This window comes from Echinops telfairi, unplaced genomic scaffold (assembly GCF_000313985.2).
Source record: "Echinops telfairi isolate 266 unplaced genomic scaffold, ASM31398v2 ScPeMD7_21;HRSCAF=78, whole genome shotgun sequence".
NCBI lineage: Eukaryota > Metazoa > Chordata > Mammalia > Afrosoricida > Tenrecidae > Echinops > Echinops telfairi.
Genome location: NW_022103918.1, coordinates 5,178,941 through 5,205,249, shown reverse-complemented (window position 1 = coordinate 5,205,249; position 26,309 = coordinate 5,178,941). Strand labels below are relative to the sequence as shown.

The following is a 26,309-nucleotide window of genomic DNA, read 5'->3' as shown; positions in this document are numbered from 1 at the left end:
CCAAATTTTCTTTTATCCATTGATTTCATCAGTCACAAAATTGGGCATTAAATCGTGCTCAGGATACCTTAGTCAGGGACTCTTTTAAGCACTGAGTCTAAAAGAAACAAGTTACAAGTTCTCGGAGGCAATTTTAGAAGAGGTACAGAAAGGTCTTTCCTTGCTGTAAAATAAAGTCTATAATAGAAGAAGGGGCAGCGTCCTGCAAGGATTCAGAGCAGGTATATCTACTGTGGCTTACAGAGGAGATATAGCACTACCGAAGGGAAGGCTTTAGAGGAGATGGCACTTTTTCAAGGATTAGTACAAATTAGTGACATTATAGCATATTCCAGATTGCATTATCAGCCTGTGTAAGAGTAAGAGATAAGCTGATGTTGGCACAGTAACTCACAGATTCAGAGATCTGAAATTTGCATCTCAAGAAAGGAATAGGTCAGATCTAACATCACTTTGAATGTTAGACAAGAGTTTGGGATTTGTCTTGAAGACAAAGGGAAAGCACTGAGGATTTAAAAGGAGGTTGAGATGATCAGATTTGTTTTACAGAATTGATTTCTGCTGTTAATATATACTGCAGCACATTGACTTTTCCTTCTATCTATTACGACTCTGGTTTTGGAGTTATTTCAAATTTTTTGTGGGACTGGGGGCAATTTATGTAAGATTTTTGAGCTTCAGTTTTCTCTAACCGAAGATAAACTCCACCGAGACTTTGTAAACTTGAATGCTACTCTGTGCCTCAGAACGTTCAGTTTGACTTTCTGCTGTGTTAGTGGCTTCCCTTCTTCCCGCCTCCCTTTGTGTTTCTGTTTCAATTAGATTTTTTGACACATAATTATTTTTAAAAATCAATTATAGCAATTATTTGGGCTTGTGAAACATTGTTCGAACTATTTTCTCCATTTCTTTCTAGTATCCAGTGGCAGTTTTGAACTCTTAGGAAAATAAATATTACCAGAGGACATCCCAGATAAAGCTTATATCTTGTTTGAAAGTGATACAATTTCCATTATCAGGAGATAATGTATGCTTTATGTCTTACTGCTATTCAGTTGTTAGGTCCCATTGAATAGATTCCGACCCATAGTGACCTTCTGCACACCAGAAGGAAACATCGCCGAGTCCTGCAGCATCTTTCCGATTGTCCCCGTGGAGGCTACTGTGGGCTTGAGCCCATTGTCGAGGCTGCTGTGTCAGGCTGCCTCCTTGAGGGCCGGCCTCGCTTTTGCTGTACATCTCTTGACAACATGTCCCAAATTTAGCAAGTCTCTCCTGACAACATGTCCAAAGTAGAGACGTACATTTTAATAGTTTTATACAAAACAAGACTTTTAAGAATTATAGGCACACTTCGATTTTAAAAAAAATTTTCATTCAATTTTCCTATAGACAGGAGTGAGACAAAATAAAATAAGCTAATTTGAATTTAAATTTTACAATATCCACTTCTGTGGCCCTCAGTATCTAAGCTCCCTGAATAAGACTACAAATTTAAGATGCCATGATTAATGTATCCATTCTAGCAATTGACATTTTGATTTGAAAACAACAAATCCCTGCTTTGCCCCAAGCCTATCGCCTTCTCCTTCCTGTTGGGACTTCAGTCCACCCCCTGCCTTTTTCTCACCTTTCTGTATAGTTTGGCATTCATCTTTCAGATGATGGGGTGTTCTCCATGTTTTGTTTCCAACTCAGTTTGTTTCTAGGGTCCATAGAAGCATTGCATATGGCTTTGCACTGCACATACTATCGAACTGTGCCCCAAGCTTCCAGGGAGTCTTAAGATTGCTGGGAATGAGAGACATGCACCCACTGACATGGACCATTCTAGGGGCGCTACATTCATCTGTGGTCAAGTTGGACACATGAAAGTTGGACACATGAGGCACACTGTTAGCAAAGCGAAAGCTGTTCTTATGTGTAATGAGCATAAAGGGTAAACATTGATTCATGTCCAAATTAACCATGTCTATTCTATGCTGCTAGGCAGATGTGCCATGCCTTAGGCCAGATATGGGTTCATGTCTTTGCTACCTCCAACTGTTACCATACTTCTTGGGGACACTGTCTGGTTCTAAAGCTTCTTCCCTGTTGTGGAGCCTTGCTGACCTCTGATGCCAACTCTCATCACACTACCAGGGCCTACTGGACTCTATTACTGTCATGTTAACTGAGCACCTGTTGTCTGGTAGAAGGGAAGGTGCATGAGGGCAGTTGGGAGGCATGGAGCTACTGTGGCAGGCATATTTCAGCTTTGCTTGCTCTGCATAAACAAGTATTACATTTTATTAAGCTCTGCTGATAAGCCTCTTACCAAGAGGCATCTGACCCAGGCCTGCTCTAAGAAGATCGCTGCATAGGATCTCTCAAAGCAATCTCAGCTATGGTCACCCAGAGGCCTCTCCCCCGCATTAGCAAGTATCAGAGGAGTTTTAACTATGAGCAAGCCTCCTGTCAGAAAATTCTCAGCTTTTGCTCTGTGGGTAGGAAAACTCGCCATAGCTGCCTTGTTCCATGGGCCATCAAGTCCGATCATTTATGTATCTTGTCATCTTATGCTGTGTCCTTTCTGGGTCTAGAAGGTTATAAACACAGGGAATCTTTGCTCCAGACTTTTCTGGGTGATTGTGACATCCCACTTAATTTATGTGGAATTGGCTCTTATATAAACCTAGACCAACCAAACCCACATCTATTGAATTAAATCTGATTCATACTGCTCTATGGGGTTCCATAAACTATACATTTTTATGAAAGTAGACTGCTATATCTTTCTTCTGTTGACAGTTTGGTGGGTGGAAACTGCCAAATTTTAGCCCAATGCTTACACGACTACTTCTAAATTTCAAGGGAACCTGAACCACATACTGGTCAATCCCCTTGGAGAGATAAACCTATTCAATTTCGGCCAATCTCCTGATCGGCTGTAGCCCAGCTAATCATTTTATGGCAGTTCGAAGACAATGGCTAGGAAGGTTATATAATAGCAATTCACTGTACCACAACCCACATACTGAACACTCTGGACTTTAAAACAAAGAAATTCTGACTAGCATACTCATTTCCTCTTGTGTGCTATTACTTAAAGAGGTGTGGCTACTTTATCAGAAAAGTTAAAGATGAAATGTTGGCCAGATGTGTGAGGGAAACAGACATTGAGATCTTTACCTATAATTTATTGTGTAGGCTCAGAGGAGTGTAATGACACACTCACTGTATTTGTGTGATCTACAATATTGGAAAACAGATAAGATGTGGACAAATAGCTTTCTTGCCATTGAATTTTCTTCTACACTGTACTTCCTTCTCCCACGTGTGCTTGTTATTCTTGGTCTATGATCCTATAATTTTACCAGTATTACTAACGTGTCTACACTCTAGGCATTCTTGATTTAGTCCGCTTATGATTCTCAATTTGCAATTTGTGATGAACCCTTCTGGATCCTAGATTCGTAATTTCACGGACATCTGTTCTTTACTTTCTACCTGATGAGATCATCTTTGCTTCAGTACAAGATTGCGTCTTTCACTTAAAGTTGTCAATATCTTCAAACTGGCAATTCTCAACTTCTCGAACAGCTTCTGCTTTGGCTAATCATTTTTAACTCAGAACCTCTGTCATTTTAAAAAACCAGACCCAGTCTACTTTCTGTTTTCTTATCTCATTGATTAATTTTCCATTCACCTCCAGATGAATCCAATCTTTCTTATTAGTCCTTACCCTAAATCTGTCAAGGATAATTCAGACCCCATTTCCTCCAGGTTTTCGATAACTCCCTAGCTCTGTAATTTAAAACGATCTTTACTTCTCTGAGTGAGGTCTGGGTTCTGTTCAGGCTTTCCTCTGCCTGTCAGAGTTTGCACACTGCCTGGTGCACCAATAGGAGGGGAGAGAAGGAGCAGAACTTAAAAGAATGGAAAGTAGTGGCAAGACACCCCTCCACTCCTACAAGTGGATAATCTCTTACTCCCGGCCCTAGGCTGATTCACATCACGTCACTTCCCATATTTTATCAGAAATAAGAATCTAACATTAATTATTTTACCTTACTGTATTTTGCATACATATGACCTGAATATCAACTTCATAATGTTGTATATTTTTTATAATCACAATGTGAGTCCATCAATCTTTTTTTTTAAGTAGAATGCTGACAGGGAGAAGCAAGGAAAAATCACCATAGAAGAATTTAGAGCAATTTATCGAACTATTGCACACAGAGAAGAAATTATGGAGATTTTCAATACATATTCTCCAAATCGGAAAATTCTCTTCGAAAAAAATCTCGTTGAATTTCTAAGGCAAGAGCAGTATATAAATGAAATGACCAGAACGATTGCTTATGAGATTATTCAAAAATATGAGCCCATTGACGAAGGTATGCTTGCATTTCAATGTTTCATCAGAATATTTATATGTAATGCATCATTTTTAATGGATTAAAATGATCAAATTTAATTTTGGCATGAATCAAATTTATTAAAAACATGAAATACTGGAGCTTTTACTTTTATAGTTCACAGAATATATGTAAATTTTTTAGAAAGTTATATTATGCAACAATGGCATTCTTTCTTACTCCTATTCAGCTTCTTTCTTTACCGCTTCTGTATATCCATCAAATTTTCAGAAATGACATTTCAAGGCAAGATGAGAATGGATTTACATGAACAGTAATAGTAGAAAGTGTCTTTATCTCATGGAAAGGACTGAAGCCAAGTTATAAGCAGTCTTGAAATTTTAGACAATATATTATTAAAATATGTTTGTTAATTAATGTACTAGATGAATATAATAGGAGATAAAATGTTCTAAATAATTTCCCCCCAAATTTTATAAGCATACTTGACTACACCACTTCATAAACATTTACAAGTCTTTCTCTGTCTTTCACTTTGAACACTCAATTTTTTGTTTTAAATTTAAAACTGCACTAACAATCTAGCATATATATTTTATATATATTCCATATTTTATTAAATATTAACACTTAATATTTAATGTAGCTTGCATATTTTTAAAAAAGCAATGAAAATATAATTCTATGAAACAGTCACACCATGGCACAAAAATAGTGCTAAATCACAATATTTAACATTACTGAAATTAATGGAAGGAATAGTACATAACATTCAATCAGCAAGTACAGTGTCAAAGCCCAAATCCTACATCTGGAAGTTGGTTTTTGGCTGTCCGTGTTTAACCTATGCAATATGCATTCTAGCAAAACCAATATTTTCCTTCATTTCATCATGCAATTATAATTCACTCAAATGTTTATTTCTGAAATCAAGTTCTGTTGTAGGGTATGGGGAATATTAGATCTTTTTAAAAATAATTTTATTGGGGGGAATATTGGATCCTATGTGGAGGCAGGTAAAAATGGTGCTACAAAAACACAGAAACCAACATGCACCACTTTGTTGGAGGGGTTGTCGCATCAGCACAGATCAGATTTTTGAGAGAGAGGGAGGGCAGAGTCAGGGCAGAGTCAGGGCAGGTACCATGCTCCTAATAAACCACATTGGTCTGAGTTCCTGTCCACACTCTGGGGACCAAGGTCTTGTGCTATAGAACCCTGAGACATTGAACCCTGGATCTTCAAGGTGCGCAATGGCCATACCAGAGAGACACGAAGTGGACTGGCTCTAACTCAAACACACTTATAACTTGAGAACTTAAGACTGAAACTGCATGGTGTGTGAAGAGCAGAAGACAGCTATCCCAAGAATATTGAACTGTCAGTCAGCATTTACACAGGATTTCAAAGTCCTGTTTGCAATATTATTATATGTGTTATTCTGGCAGACCTGGGTCTGAAATTGTCAGTGAATATTATTGTAAGTTTTTCCTGACCATCAACTCCCATTGTTGGTGTAATAGTGTCCAATCTAGTCACACAAGAATTTATTCTGTGAAAGTGAATAACCCATGATTTGCAAAATGTAGTTAGCCTACATTTGTTCAGTCTTCCTCTTTCAATAGTGTTTTAAAACAATTAGTATGAGCTAATCCATGACACTATAAACAGAAGGTCCTTATGCTCCAGGGAGATGAGGAATAAGATTCTCTGCCATAATTTAATATGGATGCCTCTCGTATGAACCAGAGACAGATATAAAACAGCTTCAGGAATGTATTTGGGGCTCGTATTAAATCCTTGCTCCAATCAAAGAAGAATTAGTTCATATGACATGACCCTGCTTGATACTCCCCTCTCATAAAGGAGGGGTACATAAGATATGGGTACTAAAGCAAAGTGTGATGATGAAATTAGATTGTGACTGGCTATCAGAAAGAATAGTGTCTGGGGTTTTAAAGGCTTGTTTGCAAACCAAATGAGACATCAACTAAGCCCACATGGAAGAAGCACACCAACATCTGTGACCCAAAGATTGTAAATAATATAATCCAAATCCAAAGGAGGAAATAGTATCAGAATTTACACTGTGGGATTCTGGTTTGCAGAAGACTATGGATGACAGTGGAAACCCAAGATACATTAGTGAGATCTACACAAGAAATAAGCCTCTGGTGATTTCCTTCTTTCCATAAGGGAGGGATGGGAATAAACTGATTATAAAACAGAGAGTATTAGAGAGATGACTATAGGAAATCAAAACGATAAAGTCTTGTCACTTGATCCCCCCTCTGATATACTTTGGGCCTGATCTGGCTTTCAATACTTTGTGTGTGTGTGTGTTTTCCATATTGGCGTTTATCTCAAATGTATTTTGTCATTGTAGGTAGTCCTTTTGAGTTTTTGTTATAGGACTTTTGTATATGAAATCCAGATTGATGAGCCTATAGAGCCATCAAGTAGAGTAAGGGTTACTGGGGGAGACTGGTGGTAAGGAGGAGCTGATATCAAGGAGCTCAAGAAGGAAGAAATGCTTTGAAACTGATTGTAGCAGCAATTGTGCAATACTGACTGATGTGACTGAAATAGAGAATGATATGATATCTGTAAGAGCTCCCAACAAAATGGAGAAAACAAAAAACCCAAAGAAACCTTTAATAAAAATATCAAAATGTGAAGTTATTGTTTCTGACCATATCCTCCATATATGTTTATATCTTTCCGAAAGTGGTATTTCCATCTCTCTAAATCTTCCCAGAAGAATTTCACACTTTTCCATTTGTACCACATTGAAGCAGCAGGGACTCAAATATCACTTTTTGAAATAAAATATTATTTGAGTTTGGGGAACAAAATTTTTTGTTCAGGGACTTATGACGGCTGTGATACAGTTTCTGAGTTAAGTTCTTGTAGGGCAGCCCTTTCTACCCGTAAAGAAGGAACACATGCATTGTCATGATGGGGAAAAAAATGGCTCAATTTTCCTGGTCTTTTTCTTATCAATGAATCCTTCAGTTTTTAAAAAAACTTCTTCCTAATAAGTCCAGTATCTTTTATTTATTCTTATATCTTTATTTTCTGTAGGAATCATAACGCTACTAATGAAGAAATTCATATTGAAAATAGAGTTTCAGATAAAGGACAGGTTCTTTGGTGTTTCATTAATAGCAAGAATGAATGAGTTTTTTAATTAGAGTTTTTTTTGTACCTTTTGAAAAATTTTTTAAGATTAGCTCTTTGGGAATCGAAAAGTTACTTGCTATAACTTCTGAGCTGACTTATTAGCTTGAATTTAATTGGCCCAAGAAATTCCCAGGGAAGCCACTGTTTTTATTAGACCTCATTCTCTGGATCATATTAATGAATTCACAACTCAGTTTTTAACAACTCAATTTGCAACAACTCATTACAATTTGTATCATAAAATCATCTTTATTAACTTTGGTTTTGCTTAAAAACTGATGGAAACATCAGATCTTTGCACAATAATTTTGGCATCCATTTTTTTTGGAAGGTATTCTAAACAGAGGAAATAACAAAACCGAACTTACTGCCATCAAGTAGTGACCCTATAGGTCAGGGTCAAACTTCCCCTGTGGGTTTGGGGGACTGTTACTTTTTTTAAAATAATCATTTTATTAGGGGCTCATACTACTCATCACAATCTGTACAAACATCATTTGTGTCCAGCACATTAGTACATATGTTGACTTCATCATTCTCACAACACCTGCTTTCCACTTGAGCCCTTGGTGTCAGCCCCTAATTTCCCACCCCCCTCCGTGCTCCCCCCTCCCGCTGAACCCTTGATAATTTTAAATTATTATTTTATCATATCTTAGCCTATCCGACGTCTCCCTCACCTACTTCTCTGCTGTCCGTCCCCCAGGGAGGAGGCCATATGTAGACCTTGTCATTTGTTCCCCCTTTCTCCTTCACCTTCCCTCCACCCTCCCAATATAGCCACTCTCTCCACTGGTCCTGGGGGGTTCATCTGTCCTGGGTTCACTATATTTCCAGTTCCTATCTGTGCCAGTGTACATCCTCCGGTCCAGCCGGATATGTAAAGTAGAATTGGGATCATGGTAGTGGGGTGGAGGAAGCATTTTTTATAGGAGTAGAAAGCCTGGACTTTCTCCCCCAGAGTGACTGGTGGTTTCAAACTGCACACTTTACGTTCAACAGCCTATTGAGTAACCGCTACGCCACAAGACTAAGACAAGTGCAATATTGAGAGAATGTGTGTCTTCAGCCATTCAGTGATCACAGAGACTTGTCAAAACGTGTTTCCTTTGGTGTAAACACACGCATCCGTGAAGTGAAATCATAGTAGAAATACTTTTTGACTTATCTCCATGTTCTTGATGTGGGTTGGTGAGAGATAGAAAATAAACAAAAAGGAAAAGACTAAGTAATTCCAGGTAGCTGAGGAGTTGAGAGGACAGTTTTTCTTTTGTATTAACTGAATTATCATCATCATTATCATCCATTTCAGCAGCTAATATTTATAGAGTGCTAATAATGCTCAGTTTCTCAAAAAATCATCACACTTAGTCCTTACAACACAAAAGTAAATTCCATGATTATCCTCATTTCAAAGATGAAGATCCATTAACTAACACGATCAGGGTCAGATCATAAGTATACCTACTTATCAAAGAGACATAGTTGGATTTCAAAGACTAAGTCATTATAAAAACTTAGTGCTACAAGAAAATGGAGATTGGTCAAATCAGATAAGAAAATGGAAGATGACTACATCATTACATAACTACTAAAGGAATGAAAAATCAAATTGATACCAAACATTAATTATCACAGACAATTAATCTTGCCTAGCACCTTGGTGTTGATTGCCGTACCTGGGCATTTGTTACTGCTCAGTGTATGTCGGATGCTTTCACTACTGGTAATTGTGGAATGCCAGGAAATGAGATAATTGATACATAAGGAGTAGTTGAATGTGTATTTGAATACAGGCTGGTTTTGGAGTGAATTTTCTGCTTAAATCTAACTTGTGAATACATAACATTGAGTGCAAAAGTACAAACATAATTTATGTAACTCAAATGTATAACTTGAAATTCTTTTTGTCAGCATATGCCCAACAGAAATGTGTACGTATTTACACAAAAAATGATATATACTAGTTATTTAGATATTTGTAACAGTCCCACACCAGAAACGATATAATTGGACACCAAGAACAGAATGGAAAATAAATTCTGGAATATTTACATTATATAGCAATGGAAAAGAAGGCTCTATAACTACATGCAAGGCCAGGGATGAATTTTAGGAACATTATGACAAGTAAAAGAAACCAGACAAAGAAAAGAATGCATATTGTATGCATCTACTTATATAGAGTGCAAACACCAGAGAAAACTAACATGCTGTTAAAAGCCAGAAAAGGTGATGCACTTAGGAAGGTGCGTATCCTCAAAGTGAACAGCAAGCTGGCTTCTGGGGAGCTATAATACACTTGCAGTGTTCTGTTTTTTGTCCCGGGTCTAGTTGCCCAGGTGTTTAGCTTGTAGAGATTTATGGATCTATAATTTGTTTACAAAAAATATTTGTTTACTCTTTTGTGTATTTTTTAGCCATGAAAAACTAGAGATAATGTATATTCCTTCATTGTTGATATCAAAACAGTATTCACTAGAAAATTGTTTCTAAATATTTTAAATAATATTAATTTTAAATAAACATTTTAATATACTCTATGGCTTAATAAATTTAGACCTGAAATACAGTACTAGTAATCTTGTATAACTTTTCACTTTTCTTTAATAGTTAAGAAGCACAAACAGATGTCAGTTGAAGGTTTTACAAGATACATGGATTCACCTGAATGCTTTCTGTTTAAAAATGAGTGCAGAAATGTTTATCAAGATATGACTTATCCATTATGTGATTATTTTATCTCAAGCTCACATAACACATACTTGGTATCTGATCAATTAATGGGACGAAGTGACCTTTGGGGATACATAAGGTATTTATTTTTATTTTCAAATGTATTATATTTTGGAGGGGACATTTTAGTGTGGTTTAGGTGAAATTTTACAAAGCAAATTAGTTCCCTACTCAGTAATTTGTGCATAGAATATTTAGTAACACTGTTTGCAAACCCCTCTATTGATTAATGCCTCCCCACTTCTAGCCTGCTTTGCTGCTTTCTGAATTGTGGTTTTGAGCAAATGCTAAGCCTTTGGTCTCATAGAGTGGAATGTTTGAAGGAATATGTTCCTTAGTGTGTTATTGTTCACTTCATAGATCTGCCCAATCTTTGGCTGTACGGTTATCTTCAGGATTGGGTTCAGTTCTAAATTTACAGGGTGTCTAAGGGTTATAGTTTTGGGGGTTCTCCCTGTCTGTATCAGACCAGTAAGCATGGTTATTTAAAATGAATTTGAATTTAATTCTATAAATTTTCACTCATGCTACATATGACCTTCTATTGTGACCCTGATGAGAGTGGTCAGTAGTGGTATTTGGGCACCATCTAGTTTTCTCGTTTCATCCTAATGGAGAATGTGGTTCATGTGGTCTATTTTCTTGTTTTTAAAAAGGGAAAATTAATATCACATGTCTCATACATAAGATGAAATATTTTAGTTCAAGAAAGTCTACTTAAAGTTACTATCAGTGCCAGTTCAACCAGAAAAAAAAATTGACTTCCACAATTTAAAGATGCTATAACAAAAATTATATTTTAGTCTTAGATTATTTATTGGAAGGACTTTATAGGGTAGTACCCATAGCTAAATAACATAAATAACATAACATAATAAATATTTCATACTATTTTTTTCTGTATAATTAATAGATTAAAACCAGAAATTCACCGTTAATCTTACTAACAGCCAAAGTCAAGAGAGAGACGATTAGTTAAAAGATTTATAGTCACCAGCTAACGCAAAATAGTTCCTCAGAAGTGAAGGGTTTCTTAACAGAGAACTTTCTCTTATTTAGTGTAAAATAGTGGGCAGTGACCTCAATGGCACTCAGAATAGACTGCCAACTTTTACAGGGCCTTGGATAAGTAATTTACGTAAAGACAGTACAATCTACTTATTTCTGAAAACAAAACCAGGTCGTTTGAATATGCAGTTTGAAAAGTTTCTCAAGATTGGCTTGATCTTTTAAGGATAAACTGAAGTAACTATGGAAGTAGCAAGACTCAGTATCATATTTTTTTTTTCAGCAGAGAGTTGAAGGTTTTTATCTAGGAGCATTCTAGAATATGGAAGTGTATATTGATGATATTGTATTCTATTTGTACAATTAACTGCGTAGGGTGAAACAAACATTCTTTCATGGCAATTAAATTTTACAAGTAACTATCTAATCTCCTCCAATTAAAATTCTAAATAAAAAACATATTCATACACAAACATTCTGTATTCGTTTAGAATTTGATAATATGAGTATAACCTCATATAGAACCTCTGCCTAAAACTAAGTCTCTACCTTGTTTCCTTACAAAATATTTATGAGTCAGAAGAGATTTTCCTGGAAAAGTATATTTCAGTCTATTACACCAATAGATGCTAGTAAGACTAGCCAAAGGCTCAACTTTTATATATAAAACTTACAGCACATGATTACAGGACTGGAGTAAAAAGCTTGCATTTAAAAATACAAAAATGATCTTTCGAAAGAACCAAATTTACTGCCATACCGTCTATTTTGATTCATGCTGACCCTATAGGGCTGGGTGGCACTACCGCTGGGAGTTTTCCGAGGCTGTAGCTATGGGAATGGGAGTAGAAAGTCCCGTCTTTTTCCTGCAGGGCAGCTGGTTGTTCCAACTGCTGACATTGACGTTTTCAGTCCATTGCCTAACCACTACATTCTTAGGGTTAAAAATGATCCTAGCAAAAGAAAAATGTGAAAAGGCATGAATTAATCATTGAATGTTGTGATCTCTGTTGTGCCTCTAAGATGGACGAGAATTGCCAAGTCCCTTCCTTCTAATTCTCATCTCCAGATTCCTTCCATCTTTCGTGAATGCTCTTCCCAATAAACACGGTTGCTGTTCGCTTCAATTGAGTCAGTTCTGAGTGTAGCAACCTATGTACAACAGTACGAAACATGGCCCTGTTCTGCGTCATCCCCATAATTGTTATGTTTGAGCCCATTGTTTCAGCTGTGGCGACAATCAATCTTGTCGAAGGGCTTCTTTTTCATAGCCTTTCTACTTTACTGAACATGATGCCTCCTCAGGGCCTGGTCTCGCCTCCTAGCATGTCTAAAGTCTGTAAGATGATGTCTCACTAGCCTTATTTCTATGGAACTTTCTGGATGCACTTCTGCCAAACCTGATTTGTTTGTTCATTTGGCAGGATGATACTTTCGAGATTCTTTGCCAGCACCACAATCCAAATGCATTGATTCTTCTTCTGTCTTCTTTATTCAATGTCCAAATTCCACATGCTTCGGAGGCAGTCGAAAATACCATGGCTTGGATCAAGCACATCTTCATTCTCAAAGAGACATCTGTGCTCTTCAATATTTCAAAGAGATCTTGTGCAGCAGATTTAACCAATGCAATTCATCGCTGTGTTCTTGAGTACTTGTTCATGAGTATTGATTGTAATGAAACATAAGCTCCCTTCTGAATTCAGTACTTTGACTTGATGTCATAATGATCATTTCTAAGCTACATTGTGACCTAAATATTACCTGAGCAATTTCTTTGGAAACTTAGAAAATTGACTAAATATCTCAAAAGAAATACTGGGTCTAATCACTCTATTTTCCCAAGGGTCCATTTTGTACTTTTTTGGAAAGCTGCCAATTCTCTATCAAGTACTTATTGCTGAGATCACATTTGCTCTAAGATGTCATGGGCACAGGTGATTATGCATTGAGCTGCAATCCTCATGGTCGGCAGTTTGAAACCACTAGCATCTCTTGGAGAGAAAAACTGGGATTTCGACCCTTATACAGAGTTGCAGTCTCAGAAAACATAGGGCATTGCTATGAGTCTGCTTTGACACCGTGGCAGTGAGTTAGGTTTTTGGTTTGATCACTGTGTAGGGGAGATTTCTTAAACTCTTAAATATTTGGCCAGATAATTCATTGTGGGGGGATCGTTTTCATATTGTAGCGTGTTCAGCAGCATCCCAGGTCTCTACTCAATAGATGCCTCCCAGGGCCATTTAACAATGTCTGAAGACATTTTTGGTTCCCTTAAGTAGGAAGTGTGCTATAGGCATCTACTGAGATGAGAACCATTGGCTTAGGGATAGTGGACTAATTTAATATATCTGTTGGGAACAAAAAGTGTGGATTTGGTTTTCTATGGGAAAACATCTCTATAAAAAATCAAACCACTGAGTCTCTTCTGACTCATAGAAGCCATGGGTCAGACTTTGTAGGCTTTGTAAGACTGTAAATTCTTATGAAAGCAAATGGTAGATTTGAATCATCACTTTTTTTTTGGATCAACAGCCCAAAACTTAGCCCACTGCTCCACTCTTTTTCATAATATATAGAGGAAACCTGGTGGCAAAATTATTATAGTGCTTGACTATCAACCAGAAAAATGGTTGATGGAAACAACCCAGTGACTTGAAGGGAGAAAACCTGGTGATCTCCTTTCTTAAAGAGTCCAGCCATGAAAACCATGTGGGGCAGTTCTACTGTGTTGCTATCAATGAAGTAGTCTTGATGGTACGTAAGATACCTAACAACTATATGTGAACACCACTTCTAAGATCTGGGTTTAAATTCATCCCTTTTTTGATTCAATTTGATTTCTTTCAAGTTTGAGCATTAGCATGCACATCTCTGTCAGCCTTCTTCTTTTCTTATACCCATATGCTTATTATTATTTCTTTTTATACTATAAACACAATAAATATTTATTGAAAATCAGTAATAGGTGAAACATTATTTGATAAATTGAGATTCCAGTTTCTAGTCTTGTAGAACTTAGAGCAAAATAGTAAGTATGTACTTTGAGATTCAAATTCATAGTACTAAACACGTACCATCTTGGAGTACTGATACTTTGGCCTGCACACATTAATCCTATGAAGGCTGTGCTTACATAGAGATTAAAATAAGAAGAAAGGTGTGTTCAGCATATGGAGTGTATATATAAATATTGCATATGAATCTATGGCTATGAGTGTACATCACAGAAACCATGATGTCATTGCATCAATTCCTCCTTGTGGCCACCCTTTAGGTCAGAGTAGAGCTGCTCCCTAGGCTGCCAAGGCTATCAATCTTTACAGGAGCAGCCAGCCTTGTCTGTCTCTCACCAGCAGATGGTAGGTTCAAACCACAGACCTTTCAGCTAGCAGCCTAACCCATAGCCCACTACATGGACATGGCTCCTCTATACCCACTCAGAGCCAAACTGACTGCCAATGAGTTGATTCTGACTCATAGTGACCTTACAGGGCAGGGTCAAACGGCTTCTGTGGGTTTCTGAGGCTGTACATCTTTGCAAGGGTGGAAAGTTCATCTTTCTCGTATGGAGCTGCTTATGGTTTCTAACCACTGACCTTGTGGTTAACGGCCCTACATGGGTCCCACTAGGGCTCCTGCCTCTGTCACAACAATATGTGTATAATGAGAACAGGCACTCTATTGCAGGAATATTTTCATAGGCCAATAAAATCAATTCTAGAGAATTTTGGTGAATTCTTGTTAACTAATTTCATGGAAGTATTCAGTAGTCTGCTCTGGGGTGTCTGTGAAAATTTCAAAACATTGGTGTATATTCAGTATTGTGAATGCACTGAAAAATCTGAATGCAATAAGCTCTAATGATACAGTTTAAGAAATAAAAGTATGTGTGCCAATAAAGCAGATTCTTCACAGCTCTCTTGTAAGAACACTGAACATTCGGTTAAAACTGATCAGTCTAAGGAAATTTGTGATTAGGTCAAGAACTGAAGATGAAATGTACCTTTCTTTCAGTTCTGACAAAGTCTTAAACTTACTGCAATCCCTTCTAACTTTTTTCCCAGTGAAACTGTGAATCAAACATATATAAATTAGTAGATATTCTGGCTACATTTGCATAGATCAGATCTACTTGGATTAGAGCTTAGCTTTTACTTAAATTAGAAAGGGAGATAGATTTACAGAAAGTGATTAAGTAGATTCAGTTTGTTTCCTAAGCCATCTGGCCCTTTATCTAACATACATCCCATCTGACATTTTCCCTAGGAAGCAAGGAATTTATTAATTTTCCCCCTTTTTCCAATCATGCACAGTATCTCCAAAAACAACTAATGAGAACAAGAGTGTGATAAATTTTATTAAAATAATGTCTTATTCTGAGACGATTTTTGCCTCATTTTAGCGGTATTAAAGGAGACAGCAGGATAACTTGGGAGGGCAGTAGGGATGTTTTGTAGTTCCAACCATAAAAACGGGCTTAATCTACGATTACCTGTGAACCAAGCCTTGTGTGGAAGTAATAAAGAGTAGAACCAATGATAAAAAAGAGAAAGAGTAGGCATGTTTCTGTATTTTACAGATCCCTCCCTCCCTTCTTTCCTTCCTGCCTCCCATTTTAAGGCTGTGACTTCCTAGACAAAATCCCTGACCTTGTCTTTCATATGGATTTAAATATTCACGTACTGAAAAATTACAAGTGATGTTTGAAATATTTTGACACTATGGTACACCTTTTTATGGTTTAAGAGTGACTATTTTTGTTGAATTTTCCTAGTGCCCTTCTGAAAGGATGCCGTTGTCTAGAAATTGACTGCTGGGATGGGTCACAAAATAAGCCCATTGTCTACCATGGTTATACACTTACCAGCAAGATTCTATTTAAGACAGTGATCCAAGTGGTACACAAATATGCATTTTTGGTATGTGCATAGCTTTCTTCAATTGTAGCTATTTAAACAGAAACAGTCCTATTGCCTTTAAAATCCTATAATCAGTTTAGATTAGTGGTATTTCAGATTGTGGGCATGGCCCCTTTTTTATGTAGCAAAATAAATGTAGTGTATGGTAAAAAGTTTTGTCAGTTTGCTTTATGTAGCAAAGGTGCATGTTGTTTTATACAGGTTTTTGTTTTAATGTGAATTTTTTATCATGAATCATGATGTCTAAGAAATAATGGTCAACATAATAGTTCATATCTTATGAATATTTAACTATTTCATTTTTAAGATATAAAATTTTTTATAATAAAAGAGCATATATGTGTATGTAAAATACAATTCATAATTTTTTTCTTTGACAACAACTTTTCCTTCATAAAACTACACCAAGGATAACTATATATAGCAATATTTACAGCTCTATCTCTTTTTTAATGGGTTTATAGTAATCTTTATATGCATATAACATAATTTATTTAAATGGTAGCCACTGCTGACTGCCTCAGATCTTTCCTATATTTCTAGTGCAAACAACAGTTTTCCTTTTAAGATAAATTTAATGCTCCCTGCTCTGTCAAATGCGAACACATTTACAATGTAAAAAAACTTATTAATTCTGCAAAAGCACTGCCTATTAGAAGTTTTAAAGCAAGGAAGTTTGTATATTAACTGAAATAAAATTATTTCAATGTTCTGATCAATAACCTTTAGCAATGGTTACTTTTTTAGACATCTGACTACCCAGTGGTGCTCTCTTTAGAAAATCACTGCTCCCCCGCCCAACAGGAAGTGATGGCAGATGATTTGCAGACAATTTTGGGAGATACTCTGCTGTCTGATATGCTTGACGATTTTCCAGACAAACTACCATCACCAGAGGTAGCTCTTTTCCCCTGAGAAACTCAATTTTCTAAAAAGTTACTGTTTTATTATTCTATGAAACTGGGTTAAAGATGAATGAAAAACCTTACTTTTGGTATTTCTTAAGATATAGTTTAAAATGTGTTCCTATGAATATTTAGGTGAATTTATATGTATTGGGTAATGGTAGACTCTGAGTTGTGAAAATGGTTCATACACTGGGCTCGGCTGCTAAATGTTGGAGGATGGAAGTTCAAATCCACGCATAGACCCCTCATAAGAAAGACTCAGAAATCTACTTCTGAAAATTCAGCCCCAGAAAACTCAAGCGTCATTCCACTCTGACACACGTGGGGTTAGCATGAGTTGATATAAACAAGACAGCCACAGGTTTGATGGTTATTTGATAAAAGATGCTATAGATATATGTACAAACATTTATCTTTTACATTTTTATTTCACTATTTTTTTCTGTCAGTTTGTCATACTAGAGTGACTGTGATGCTGGAAGCTAATTCACTGGTATTTCAAATACCAGCAGGGTCCCCCAAGGTGAATGGGTTTCAGCTGAGCTTCCAGCCTAAGAGGCGCTACAAAGAAAGACTCAGGCGTTCACCTCTGAGGAATTCACCTCTGAAAACCTCCTGAATTTAAAACCATCTCCAGAATAAACCTAAATGTTGAACACCGAGGGCAGAAGAGTTGATGAGCTGTGAGATGACACCAAGAACATCTTACATGCAAAACCGCAAAACATCATCAAAAAGACAGAGAAGAAATAAAAGATCAAAGAGGATGTCAGAATAGAGGCTGATATTTGCTACAGATTGTAGAGTAGCTAAAACAAATGGAAGAAATAAAATACCAGAGCTGAACAGAACATTTCAAAGGGCAGTAGACAAAGTAGAATATTATAATTAAATGTGCAACGATTTGGAGTTAGGAAAACTGAAGGCATTATTCAAAAGCAAGGCTCCAGGAGTTGATAAAATACCAATTGAAATATTTCAACAAGTTCAGGAACACTCACTTGTCTATTCCAAGAAATTTGGAAGGCAGCTACTTGACCAATTGATTAGAAGAAACCTAGGTTTGTGTTCATTCTAGAGAAAAGTGACTCAACAGAATGCAGAAATTATAGAAAAATATCATCAATTCAAGTAAAGTTTTGCCAAAGATCGTTCAATAATGGTTGCAGGAATGCATAAATAGGCAGCTGTGAGAAATTCAAGCTAGATATGGAAGAGGATCTGACATGAGGAATATCACTGTTGATAACAGATGGATGTTGGCCCAAAGCCGAGAACACCAGAAAGGTGTTCACTTGTGTTCTATTGACTATGCAAAGGCATTCGACTAATTCCACTTCATTGTGCTCAGGTAGATCCTGTACCTGGACCAAAAGTCAGTCTTTTTAACAGAACAGTGTAATACTGCGTGGTTTAATATTAGAAAATGTGTGCTTGAAGGATGTATCTTTTCATCATCTTTACTCAGTTTGCTAAGTGAATACTCTGAGAAGCTGGACTATGGGAAGAAGAGCGTGGCATCCAGGTGGGAGGAATGTTTGTGAACAATCTGCAGCACCCAGAGGCACAGCCTTGCTTACTGGAAGCAAGGAGGGGTTGAATCACTTGTTGATAAAAACCAAGAACTGCAATCTTCAATATTGATGGCAATTCAATATTAAGAAAATCAAAGTCTTCATAACTGAACCAAAGGTCATACCATGACAAATGGAGAAAAGATTGAAGTTATTAAGGATTTAATCTTGTTTGGAGCCACAATCAATGCTCATGGAAAGCCAAACAGCAATCAGGAAATCCAGCAATGTATTAGAATGGAAAAACCTGCCGCACAAGACTTTGTCGAAGTGTAGATGAATGAGAATCTCATGCTATGGAATATGGTGTCTGCCTCAAACTGTGATAGCTTCAGTCAACTCATATTGATGTGAAAGTTGGACAATAAGGAAGGAATACTGAAGAAGAATTGATGAATTATGATGGCTTTTGGTGCTATTGAGGACTATGCTGAGTACCTTGGATTGCCAGATGAATAATAATAATAGTAATAATAATAATAAGAAGAAGAATAACAAAGTAGTCTCGGAAGAGCTGAGCTTCCTCTTTAGAAGAGACGGTGGTAAGACTTCCTCTCACTTACTCTGGACATGTTACTAGCACAGGTCTGTCCCTGGAACAGGACATGGCTGTACCAGTGGGCTCAGGAGTAGCCATTGTGAGGCCAGTGCAGGATCGGGCAGTGATTTCTTCTTTCTTGCACAGGGTTGCTATGAGTCGGAAACAACTTGCTAGCACCTAACAACAATAGTTTTATTGTACTTAATACTTTAAGGGTCTAAAATTGCAAGTCAATTAATATTTGGTTTTAGTCATTTGCTTTAATATTTCATACACAAATGGCTGAGAAATAGGGCCCAGATCCACAATGGAACTAGATGAGCATCCACTACCGCGTTCTCATCACTTGGGTACACAAATCTCTTTCTTCTGCTCTTTGTTTTCAATTTCCCTGTCTCTACTGGTCTTTCTCCCTTCAGTTAAGCATACAAACTTATTTGATTTTTAAAGTACTCTAAGTTCTACTGTCAGATTTTCACTTCTCTTTCCATTCACCTCTTTATTTTATTCTTACTCTTAGAGCCTACTTTTCCATTTGGTCATCTATTCAAAAACTGCCCACTCAAGTCTCCTGACGGCTCCACAGTCATCTGTTTCCTTGTGGCTCCTCAAGATTTCTGTATAAGACACATTCCTTGAGCTTCCCTCATTTTTTTTCAGGGCACTCCTTTTGACTTAAACATTTTTAGTTTTAGTTTTGCTGCCCCCTTCTCCCTTACCTCAAATTTTATCAGATTTATACATGAACATTTTGAGTTTTACAGAATAATCTTTACAGAACAGTTGTGGCTGAATAGTCTAACAATTAATAGTTTAAGTTTCATATGTCACCATTTTGGGAAGCTAGATGTATTTTTGTAATGCTTGAATTACAAAAATAATCTTTACTTGTTATTTTATTGATATGAGTGTAAAAATCTCATGAAAACTTTTGTGACATTTGTTTAAAGAAGTGTAGGACTCCTGCTATAATTAGGAAAAATGTATTATTCGATAAATGACAAATTATTTATTTTATCTTTAAGAATGTTCACAGTACTTTCACTAAACACAACCTTCACTAAGCACAGATCAAAAGATCTAGTTAGTGCCAGGCTTACATTACTAAACTGCTCAGATCAGGCTCATAACAGAAGGCCCAGGACAGAGTGAAGGAAAAAGAAAACGTAGAAGAAAATTCAAAATCATAATGGAAGAAGCACATCAGCCCGTGTGATCCAAGGATTCTAAATTACAAAACCCAAGTCCAAAAGAAGGAATTGTAACAGAGCTTAAATTATGAACATCTGGTTTACAGAAGGCTATGGATGTCAATGGAAGCCTAAAATCCATTTGCAGGATTCATGCATGGATTAAACTTCAGGTGAAGCCCCTCTGATCATAACTGAGGGATATGAATAGTCTTGTTATCAGGCAGAGAGCACTGTAAAGTCAATTATGGAAGCTGTAGTTAGGTTAAAATCCAATATCTTACCAGTTGACCTCCTTTTGACCAATTTTAAAGTTGCTTAGATTAAAAAAAAAAAGTGAAGGGGAAATACACATAGATTAAGCTTCTGGGGAATCCCTTCTAACCATAGACCAGGGATGTGCATATCCTGCCTATCATTCAGAGTGCTTTAGAAAGTGGATTATTGCTGATACAGTTAGCTTAAGGTTTAACATCATATCATTTGATCTTCTCTTTGACCCATTTTAAATTTGTTCTACCTTTTAATATTGTCTACTTTCTTTTCAAGTGAGGCTTTTCTCTGTTTTATGTTGTTATTGTTTTTAGTTTCTTTGCTTTTTGGGGGGGAGTATGTTTTTCTGTATTTGAATTCTAGGATAGGTATATCTATAAATGCAATAACTGGATTATCATTTCTTGGGGTTACTTATGGTCAAGGAGGTTTGGGGGAATTGGGAAGCTAATAACAATGAGTACAACAAGAAGAGAATGTTCTAAAATTGATTGTGGTGATGATTGTACAACTCTTCTTAATGTGATTGAACTGTTGTGTAACGTGACTTATATGTGTAACGTGACTTAAAATACTCAAAATCCTAAAACGACCTAAAAGCTGGTGGAATTTCAAGACTGTGGCCCTTAGATACCCTTCAGGTCTGGAAGAAAAGAAAAGAAGAAGAAGAAGAAGAAGAAGAAGAAGAAGCAGCAAACATTCAGAGTGCAAATGTGTCACTCCATAATCCAGAATTCAGCACTGTCTGCAGTACACCAGCCACTTGATAAACATATTTGTTAAATTGACTTTTTAAAAGGACAGGAATAACTAATTGAAATAAGGGAACCAGAAGACTTTGTATTTGAAATGAGCAACGAATTAAAAATAATCAACCTGTGGATGTTGAGTCAATGTCAACTCATGGTAACCTTATAGGGCAGAGTAGAACTACTGACTAGGGTTGTTACGTTGGTAATCTTTATGGGAGCAGACTGCCAAATCTTCCTTCCATGGGCAGAGAGTGGGTTGGACCCACCAAAGCTTATGTCTAGCAGCTGATCATTGAGCCTCTGCTCCGACAGGCACAGGATAAATGATGCTGATAATAAATTTTGCTATATTTCTAGCTTGGATTCTCAAGAGATATTTTCATTGATATTCTGTTCTAGTTGTTTTACTCCCATTCTGCTTAGTCTCACTACCCCTTAAACTGCTCATTCATGCTTGAGGGTAACGATGTCCATTTGATCTCACATAGATGATCTTTGAAAAAGATCTCAGTACTCAAGGGTGGTGTTCTTTACATTTCCAGGTAATCTATTTAGTTCAAAGGTGTCCTTGGGGTATACTTTAGTTTCAAAGTTTAAAGACTGTATAAGGATAATAGTCTTGGTGATTATTTAAGTTAATATGGATTCTTTAAGAATTTGGAGCTCCACATTTCCCCCCTTTCTATTAGGATGCATTTATTGTGCTCCTGATGAGAACATGTTGTTGCCACTATTTCTTTGGGGATTAAGGTGGATTAGACAGTGGCTTCTGGTGACAGCTAGTCCTGTAGTCCAGTTCCTTCTCCAAGTCTTGGATATTTTTCTTTTTCTTAAGCTTCAAATGAATACAGGCCAATAATTTAATTTTAAATGGCCACTTGTCATCTTTACAGATCACAGACACTACATTTACCAACATTAGGAGGTAGAATATAACTTTAACAACTATTATGCCAATGTTCTTAATTGTCCCATGAGACCATGATACTAACTCTTCCAACCAAAGAAAGGTAATTCAGTGAGATTATTGGTTATGTCTAAGAATCATCAGTTTCTGTAGTTCCTTATTTGTTATTTTTCAGTCTCATTTTTCTGGGACTTTTTGAGGCCTCTGTGTGTGTAGGTGTGCTGTTATTATTGCCAAATTATATAATATAAAAACAGAACCATAAAACAAACACATTGCCATCACCTTCATCCCAACATTTGTCAATTCATTATTTTTCTGTGTACAAAGTATTGGCATCAATTGCATTAATCAATCTGGGCAAATTCATCCACAGATCTTGCAATTTTCTGTCCCTAAAACAAAGTGACTCTACCTGTAGAGTGATCCCCTCTCGCTCCGTCTCCTCCAGCTGGTAACCAGCAGTGAGCAATATAGTTACCTCTATTATCATTTCACAAAAGTGGGATCACATATTTGTTCTTCTGTGATTGATTTAGTTCATTAATCTTAATGTCCTCTAGGTTCATCCACATAGCAAGATGATCCAGGAACTCATTTTTTATGGCTGAATTTCATTGTATGCATGTACTGTACTACATTTTGTTTATCTATCTCTCCCTTGATGGGCAAATAAACGGTTTCCATTTTTTATCTTTTGCTACTGTGAATAGCAATGAACATGGATGGGCATATGTCTGCCTCACTTCTGCTAGATCCCTAAGTTATACCCCTAAAAGTGGAATTCTGGGCCATAATTTAATTCTATTTTTAATATTTTGAGGATTCCCCAGTGGTTGTATCATTTTCTATTTCTACTAGCAGGGTATTCTAATCTCTCCACATGCTCACGAACATTTGCTATTTTCTACCTTGTTGTGTGTGTGTGATCAATGTCATTTTAGTAGGGAAAAGGTGGTATCTCATTGAATTTATGATTTGCATGACCCTATTAACTAATGAAAACAACAACCAAACAAACAAACACCTGTTTATGTTTTGTTGGCTGCTTGGATATCCTCTTTGGTGAAGTGTCTGTTCATGTCCTTTACCCATTTCTTATTGTGTTATTCGTGGTTTCTTTTGTTGTTGTTAAGTTGTAATGCTTTTTAATTTTGGAAAGAAAGCGATGACCTGAAGTAAGTACCAGAGACTGTAAAATTCTAACTCCACCTAAACGACAAGTATTGTAAGACTCATTATTTTTTCATGAAATATTGAATGGAAATTTGCGAAATGTAAAAGAAATCAAGGAAAATAAGACTCAGTCATAGTAGGATTGTTTTTTGTAATTTTTTTCAGTAATACATAACATTACTGGTTTCTATATGAATAAGAGTTCGGAAAAATGTTATCCTTAAGAAAATCATACATAAGTTAATACTGCAGGCTGATTGAAAATGTGAAACATCTTCTCATGACTTTTGCTACGCAAATTTACCTGTAGTATATGATTATATCTCTCTTTAAATTTGTCTTTATAGGCATTAAAATTCAAAATATTGGTCAAAAACAAGAAAATAGGAACCTTAGGGCAAACACGAGAGAGGCGAGGTTCTAATAAGCATGGCCAGGTAGAGGTATTAGAAGAAGAAGAAACAGATCAAGACGATGAGGACGATTCTGTATCTGATGATGAAAATCCTGGAAAGGAAATTGATTTTAAAAAGAAAAATCAAGAAAAAGAAGTAGAATTAGTGGAAGTAACAGCTTACCGAAAAAAGGTGAGTTGTTGCTTTGTGAAAATCTTGTGATTCAAAGCTTTCTAATTCTCTTCTTATTGTTGGAGAGTTTAAAGATTTGGAGGGGAGAATACTGTTTTCTCCCCTTAAAAGAGCTCTAATCAATTTTTTAACATTTCTTAAAATCAACAAATAAACTGGCTGTACAGATGGTATTTTAAACCTGGACAGGCGGAAACACGGGGCCAGTAACAGGATTGATGATAATCACGGGGAATGAGAGTGACAGAACTGGGAGACAGCATCAATGCGTGAAAGAAAGGGGAAAAGTTCCACAGTTGATTGCAGTCTTTCTTGATATAATTGAACGATTGAATTATATGATATGTTCAATGTAGCTCAAGAAAAAAGATTATACCAAACACAGTTACCTCGTTTCCTGTTTCTTCTTTTCACATATTTTATACTTCATAATGCCCATTTAATCTGTCCTCTGTGTACTAAGATTGTGCAGTGTAATGTACTATCTATATATGTATATAAATGAAAACGTGTCTCGACACAAGATCATACTTGAAGAGACATATGAGGAAACTCATGTTTATAATTTATAAATGAAATTTATAAATCGGTATTATTAGAGGCTGTGGAGTTGACTCTTAGAGTGACCTTAAGTATAACAGAACATAATATACTAATATATTGCTCCGTGGGTATACAAATCAACACGACAAAAGTGTGCTAGGTTGCATAGGACACAAAACCAATCCAGCCGGCTTCAGTGAAATAGGAATTTTCTGACTCATATAAATAAAAATGTTAAGGAATGATATCTGAAACAAGACCTTTACTCCTCTCTCTAACTTTTGGTATCACTTTCTTAGTGTTTATTGGTGGCAAGGTTATTTCTAAAGCTTTAGCAAATATATCCTATCAGGTGGAAAACCAATAGAATGCCTACCTAACTCCCAGTAGACCCAACACATTTTATCATTCATTGACTACCAATCTGTTAGGCGCCCATCCACTTACCCTTGCAGCGCTCTACAGAGCCAAGTTCACCACTCAGGACTTGTCCTTAAACACATTATTTGAGTATAAAAAAAGTGTAGTTCTCTTTTTAAAATTTGGGCAAGTGATTAACATAAGTGTAGTGGAAATAGTTGCTGAGTTCTAGAAGAGAAGATATCCACTATGTAGTAGAAACTAAGCCATATGTTAGATAAAATATGCTTACTCATGATTAAAATCCTTAAATTTATATAATTCACAAGGATAAACAGAAATCTGGGGTAAAGGAAATAGGAATAATTGTCATCTTCAATTTTTAATAAGCTGTTTTGGGTTTTAGATTTATACTATCTCATATTAACATCAAATATTATAGTTATAAAAATCGCAATTTAGTTGATACATTAGTTTTTGAGGAGATAAGAGATAAGCATGGCTTCTTTATTGGAGAAATAATTTTTCAAACTGTATGTGTCAAACTGTAAAGTTCTCATATTACATTATAGATCGCTAAGATGAAAATAGCGTTGGCTCTCTCAGATCTCGTCATTTATACAAAAGCTGAGAAGTTCAAAACCTTTGAGCATTCAAGAGTATATGGGCAATTTAATGAAACGAATTCTATTGGAGAGTTAAGAGCTCGAAAACTTTCAAAGCTGAGAGGTAAATTTTTATGATTCAAGTAGATGAAATTTTTAACAAGTTATATAGTCATAAGGTGCTAAGAGTAGTCATTGGTATGGTCAATGGTCATTCATCTCATAAAATTTAAATTTATTTAGCATAATTTAAAAAGATGCTATATGCCTCATGTTACAGTTTGTTCTAGTTCAAAGAACTTAGTCATGAACTTCTTTAAGCATGTCATTTTTGACACTACATACACGCTGTTGAGATTTTGATGGGGCTGTGGTTTATAGGGGAGAGCGGGGAGTGGCCTGGCTGCAGGGGTAAGAAAACTTCTTGGCCATCACATCTCTTCTGACTCAATGACGCGATGAGACAGAGTATAACTAGCCTGATGGCTTTCTGAGGCTGTAAATTCTCATAGGATTAAAAAGCTTCATCGTTCGACTTTGGAGTAGAGAAGCTCATAGTTTCAAAGTGTTGACCTTGTAGTTAGCAACCTACATAGTAATACACCATACCACCTGGTGTAGGCAGAGTTGAAGTAATGAGAAATTAGATGCTGTTGAGTTGATTCCAATTCATGACAATG

General features: G+C 36.4%; 1 protein-coding gene across 1 annotated transcript in view; it reads left to right on the top strand.

The window, feature by feature from the left end:
* PLCZ1 (phospholipase C zeta 1) overlaps positions 1-26,309 on the top strand; it is a 59,665-nt gene that overhangs the window by 6,555 nt on the left and 26,801 nt on the right. Inside the window, exons 2-7 of the mRNA XM_004713778.2 lie at positions 4,151-4,382; positions 10,161-10,362; positions 16,069-16,213; positions 16,961-17,110; positions 23,882-24,085; positions 25,606-25,753. Coding sequence (XP_004713835.1) covers positions 4,235-4,382; positions 10,161-10,362; positions 16,069-16,213; positions 16,961-17,110; positions 23,882-24,085; positions 25,606-25,753 — 997 coding nt within the window. The 5' untranslated portion in view covers positions 4,151-4,234. The remainder of the gene's footprint in view (positions 1-4,150; positions 4,383-10,160; positions 10,363-16,068; positions 16,214-16,960; positions 17,111-23,881; positions 24,086-25,605; positions 25,754-26,309) is intronic.